This window comes from Micromys minutus, assembly GCF_963924665.1.
Source record: "Micromys minutus genome assembly, chromosome: 8".
Classification (NCBI taxonomy): Eukaryota; Metazoa; Chordata; class Mammalia; order Rodentia; family Muridae; genus Micromys; species Micromys minutus.
This window is the reverse complement of record NC_137977.1, coordinates 36,382,787-36,389,172: the sequence shown is the minus strand read 5'-3', so window position 1 is coordinate 36,389,172 and position 6,386 is coordinate 36,382,787. Positions and strand designations below refer to the sequence as shown.

Genomic DNA, 6,386 nt, shown 5'->3' with positions numbered 1-6,386 from the left:
CAAAAACCCTCCCTGAAACCCAAATTCTTTCTTACTCCAAGATGTCTGATTTCTATAACCCATGCTAACCCTCAAATATGCAACTGTCAACTACAAATCATTTTAACTCTCAATATATAAGACTGGCAAGCAGTGATACTCTTTGGGGAACTGACCTGTGAAGGAACAGCCAGGGGTGGAAGATTTTTTTCTCTGCCTTAAACTTTTCTTAACCTTATTTTTCGATTTTAGTTAACACATTTCACTGCTAAATGGGAAAGCTGAATAGAAAACTTATATTTAAGATAAACTGATAAATATACAACTGGACAGAGGAAGATCAGGAGTGGAAAGCCAGCTTCAGCTAGATGAGACCCTGTCTCAAAAATAACAGCTGGTAAACGAGAAAGAGAGCCCCTTTAAGTACAAAGGTGAAAGAGCAAAGGTTGATTAAGTCAATACCCTGCACACTGAGGTTAAAGGTTTACTCCCTGCTGTGAAACTAATGAAGAAATTTCACTGTAAAATATCTACCTGAATGTCAATTTTTAAATTTTCTGTCCTTTAAAATTAGTATTGCTTCTATCACAATTCTCTATCTCGAAATAAAAGGCAGGCAGAAATGAGACAGGCAGCTCTCTCACTTGGCAGACGCCTTTGCGCTCAAGTTCTCCTCTCTTCCTACCTTATCGCTGTATCATCTCTCACCCTTTCACACACAGGACTTTGTGACCTTTGCCACAATTCTGGAACTCTGGTGTGTGGCCCTCTTAAAAAAAAAAAAAAAAAAAAAAAAAAACTTCACTCGTGAGGCAGAGGAAAACAAACACTCAACTACTGACCACTCAAAGTCAAGGGGCCGGACTGTCAACTCCTCGGGTGGGATGCTAGGCCCCTGAAATTCTTTTAAGCTTATGTGTGACTTGACAGAGGCCTAAGCGTCCAAAGGCAGCAAAAGTCACAGTCCATAGCCACACACTAGGGAGGGGACAAACTTCACTCGGCTGTGCACCCTCCAACCCTGCTGACATCTCCCCTGGGAAAGACCTGGACCTTAGAAGCTCCCCCCGCGTTTGGGACCCGGAGCACCTGCAGACGTGCCCAGTGCCCCTCCGTGCCCGGCCCACGCGGTCCCCAAACCCCCCGAGCCCCCGCAATCCAGGACCAGCTTCGCACCCTGCAGCTGAGCGTCACAGCCCCTGTCCAGATGGCGGGCCGGGCGCGAGGCTCACCTCCCCCGGCGCCAGTGACCAGGACCACACGCCCGTCGAACCTCAGCGGCGAAGCCATGAGTCTATCCTGCACCACGCACACGCTGACAGTGCCCCAGGTACTGCTCTGCGAGACAGCGGCACGGAGAGGTGGGGCAGGACGCAAACAAGCGACCTTTAGGTTTCGGGAAACTGGCGCCGGTGGTTCTAAGTGCGCCTGCGTCGGTCTGGCTTGGCATCATGGGAAATGTAGTCCAGTACGAGTCCCCTTCGTGGAGAAAAATTTGTCCAAGACAATTGCTTTGGGAATTCTTTCAGAAGACAGCGCTGCCACGATCCATGTGGCTAAATGACTTATTACTCACTCTATTTTCATATATTTCGCTACAGATTTATCATTCACTCAACGTGCTCTGAATTCAGCCATTGACCTAGATGAATAGCACTTGGCTTCCATTCTAGAGGGGTGTTTTGGCATAGCTTCTAAAAAAGAAAGTTATTCCTCATGGTGATCAAGACTTCTCAGAGCGTATCCCCTGGATCTACGATATGAAAGTCACCCTGAAACTGCCAAAATGTAGAATCCTGGACCCCATCTCCACGACTGCCTTCCCCAGACACAGTAGACAAAAACAAAAAACCAAACAAAAGTGATGCTAAATGAGTCTGGTATTTACGTGTTGTAAACACCCAGTCCGTCATTCAAAAAATATTGAGCAGCCAGTTCTTAGAAACAAACTTACATTTGAACAAACGGGCTATTGAAGCTATTAATAGTACGGTGCTTAACGTTGCTGCCTGACGGGACTTGTGAGAAGAGTGTGCAAGTGTGCCAAGGGACGGTTGCAAAATAAAGGAACTCTGCATCCTTGGAGAGAGGACAGAAAAAGAAAGGCTTTCCCAAGGAAGTTGAGCAGAGCTGCTTAAGTAATGCCTGGGCAAGTTGAAGGGGGTTGGAAATACAGGAGGCAGATACTTGCTAGGCTGGGGCAGCAAAAGAAGAGAGCCACAAAACAAAACGGAGCTAATTGGATCATATTTTGGTGCAGAAAATGGTACTGAGAAGGATTAGTCCAAAAGGTGGTTAGAATATATTTACTGATGGAAAGATCACTTTGTCCTTTTAAGGAGGCTTGAGAAGAGATGGGCTAAGAGATATAGACCTGGGAAGGGTTAAAAGAGGACAGAAGAGGAAGTGTTGAAAAGGAAGGTCTGGGGTATCATTGAATGTAGTGAATAGGTCTCTGTGAGTCGTCCGATGTGAGGGAGACACATCAGAAAGGCATACTGTCTTGACAATCAATGTTATGGTGGGTCACTCGTCAAAACAAAGAGTTGGAGAAGCTACACCTGAACAAGAATATATCATCAGGCTTGGGGACTTGTGTAGGAGGTAAGGGAGGGAAGGCTCTGGGGAAATTACCTAGCCAACAACTTCAGTCTGGGGATTTGGAAATGTAGTTTTAGCACTTCAGGGGATCAGAGGAGTAGTTGCCTAACCCAAACCTTCAACTTCAGAGTTCATGTCCTTTCTCTGACAGCTCAAAGCTAAGCCGGCACTTTGTTCTCCAAGCCATCGGTTCACGTGTGCTTATCACATTTGACCCTTGAATTCCCACATTCACTGATGAGTGAACTAACCCACGCAGATGAGTTCAGAGAGCATACTGGACTCAAGATGAAAGGTGGGTGAGCGAATGCACCGCAGTAGTGGAAGGCTTGCCTGGCCTGAGTGATATCCTAGCTTCAACATAAAAAGCCAATTCTAAAAAGCTAAAGTGTGAAGCCCTTTAAAAATTAGCCATATACCAGCCAAATTTTCCCAACAGGCCAGTTTCATTTGCCACTACAGTGGCAAATGAATCTCTCCAGCTCATTCTACGTAAAACAAAGTAACATGATGCCAACTGACCTCTTATTATCTGTCCCCTGTTGTCACTTCTATACTTTTGTTGCAAGAAAAGGAATTTTGAAATTACCAATCCACTTGGCCTTCTGTGCTGTTTTTTTCAAGTCTTGGTGCAACTCCTGTTAAAGCTCTTCTCTTTTTCTCTTTACCTCTGTTGGTAAAGCCAACTTGCTTCCCTGGGACTGTAAACACATTATTTTAATGGCAATTCTCCAATAGAAAAAGCAGAGTCAATAAAGAAGGAGGAGCAGGGCTAAGGACGGAGCTGATAGCTCTTAGCTATTCCGTTATGCCTAGCACCCACAGAAAGTGACTACTGAGAGAAACAGGAAGGAGGTATAATGCACCAAGGGCTTGTCCAGCTCAGGATCTTGGCACCTTTTCTTTGACACAATGGCTTTCAGCCTCGCCTGTGGAGCCTACTCCAGACCACTGACCCCAAGGTTAAGCGGCCGGCTCCTATCCGGGTTCTCTGCATTCCTTATTGTCCACACATGGCCCAGTGTGTGAGCATTTTTAAACGGGAGCTTAAATTGAAATGTAGAAGTGAGTCTAGCTGTGGGAAATCTAGAACTTGACTCTGGTGAAAGCCAGGTGACCACGAGGTAACACTGTAGGCTTTATGCTGTTAAGACTTTTGGGGGTTGAAGGAAAGCCTCTACAACTTTGGCGACAATGAGGAGCCAAATTTCCTCAAGCTAGCTCAAAGGATGTTATGGTAAATATTAAAAGGATGGCTTAACCTTTTATCGGCCCCCATGGTCTCACTCCACACAAGCCGCTGTACTGTGGAACCGATCACACACCATGAGGTCCCCACACCACTTGGCGCTCTGGTCTGCCTCTAAGAACTCAAGCCTGGTTCACTCTACAGCCCCTGCTGCTTCTGTCCCAGTGAATACCTCCGCCCCAGCATGTTGTTTTCATTCACTTCCCCTTGGCATGTTGGTGCCAAGCCTTAGACACACATATCCCAACTCTGGCGGGGGGGCTTTATTTGCTCTATCACTACACCCTTTGAACTCAATTAAGTAGTCACATCAGAGAACACACCAAACTACTCTGATCCGATAGGTATAATTTGCCAACCTAGATAAGTGAAATGATCTTGTATAATGCCATTCTTTATAAACATTCATAACAACCTTATTTATGAAGAGATACATTGAGAGAAACATACACATCTGCCTCCATCTTCGTTCCTCCCAAAATCTCCGCTCTCTCTCCTCTTCCGTTTTTCCTAGCCTTTATCGCCTACATCTCCACTGTCCAATCATATATCACCTTAACATCAACCCACAAAAGGAGAACTACTTGATTACAAGTATTAGCATTTGGAACAGCTCAGGTTCCAAACTCACCACTGGAGTATGTCTGTTTTGACCTTGTCTTATAATCTTTCTTGATTAATCCAACAACTCTCTCACTCTGGTTTTAAAAGAACAAGTCTAATAGCATTATTCTTGCTTTCAGAAATTGAAATGCAAAATCTACTCAGTTGGAACTTGTGAAGAGGTGCACTCTGGATCACACCTGTTATGAATAATCCAATGTGGGGTTGAGGTAGGGGTGGAGGCATTGGTATGCCACATGCCAATCTCAGTCTCAAAAACCATATCTGGCTATTTCTAGCTTGTCCTTGATCATGGCCAACAGAAATAAGTAAATGCAGCTGACAAACAAGCTAAGTCCACAAATAAGTATGTTCAGAATATGAGAGTTATGTATTTAGAAATTACAATCATCAAAGTAGAATAAGTTGTCTGATTTAATATGCAAAAGAGCTTCACTACATAAGTGTGAATTTATCTATTCATACATGTTTATAATTGTCTCACCTTGCCCTTGGACAAAAATAAAAGAGACTCATTCTTGCTAGTTAAAAGCACATTGGTCCAGTCATGGTGTTACCTGCCTCTCTGTGAAGGCAGAGCTAAGTGAATCTTTATGAGTTCAAAGCCAGTCCGGTCTACGTAGAGAGTTCTAGATCAGACATGTTTGCATAGTCAGACCAGACTCTGGGAAGGAAAAAAAGAGTTACCCTGGTGTATTTAAGGCAAATAAATGAATTTGGGATTCTTCCCTCCTTTGTAACTGTACATTAGCATAATGGAAAAGTTTGGTATATAATAGAGCTATTCCTTAAGGCTAGGATGATATAGACCAAGACAAATAGAAGTTCTGGTTCATTCCCTCAGTGGTCCTCAACCCATGTGCATTTGTCTTCAGCTCAAATCTACATAGACTCTAAATAATATTTATAGCAGTATGTAGATTTAAGTATTCTTCAAACCTACTATAATTTATCTGTCTTTGCATTATTTCAGCAACTTTTATGTGAGTCAAATTCTTACAATAAAAATTATTTTTCAAATGTTAAGGATGAAACCCAAAGTTGTCTTGCACAAGGTAGATGCTCTCTACTACTGAGCTAAATCCCCAGCCCCTTATAATAGAATTTCAACAAAAAGTACACACACACACACACACACACACACATATATATATATATATATATATATATATATATATATATATATATATATATATATATTTGCATACCAGGCAGAAGTCAAAACAGGACTTTCGGCTTGCTCTGGTACAGTCATCAATCTTGGTCAAGATCATAAGTGAGTCAGTGTCTTCTCAGGCTCTAAACCCACCTGGTGTTTCTATCTTTTTCATTGCTGATGCTGCTTTTCATGCTAAATCATAAAAATGAGAGAATCGGTAGGTCCCTGGAGAACCCAGGTAGACCATACTACCTGTTATGGAATCATCTTGTCTTTCCCCATCCTCCTTCCAATAGGAGTTCATTTATTTTTGCTTGCTCATTCGAACCCTCCCCAAGTGAGTTCCCTTTGCTCCAGACCTCTGGATGACTGTCATCTCTGGGTGACAGAAGCTATATTGCTGAGTGCTAACAGGGTAGGGAGAGCTGACAAAGTGGGAAGGGCTGTTACACTGAGCTGTGCTCTTCCCTTTTGTGGTCCATTCTCAGTCAGGTTGCTACAGTAAAACTGAAATATAATAAATACATTCTCAGTAGGTCCTGTCGTAAAGCCCCTCCCCCTTGCAAGATTACAAGCCTTTTGAACCAGACTCCATCAAGTCTTATTCATGTTTCTAACTGAAGTCAAGCTCCAAATCCTGTTACCATGGATGGGTCTGTGGGCACAGGGTTTAAAGCCTCTTCTCTCCAAAATAGATTGCCTCTGTGAGCCTTTTTGAGCCTTTAATTTGTCCTCTGGTAAGACACAGGTGAAACCCACCTCCAAACACCTCTG

At 43.5% G+C, this 6,386-nt stretch overlaps 1 protein-coding gene across 1 annotated transcript in view; it reads right to left on the bottom strand.

Annotated features, from left to right (window-relative positions):
• HSD17B4 (hydroxysteroid 17-beta dehydrogenase 4) overlaps positions 1–1,377 on the bottom strand; it is a 68,497-nt gene extending 67,120 nt beyond the window's left edge. Inside the window, exon 1 of the mRNA XM_080919682.1 lies at positions 1,212–1,377. Within this exon, the coding sequence (XP_080775808.1) occupies positions 1,212–1,269 (58 nt within the window). The 5' untranslated portion in view covers positions 1,270–1,377. The remainder of the gene's footprint in view (positions 1–1,211) is intronic.
• Between the last annotated feature and the right edge of the window lie 5,009 nt (positions 1,378–6,386).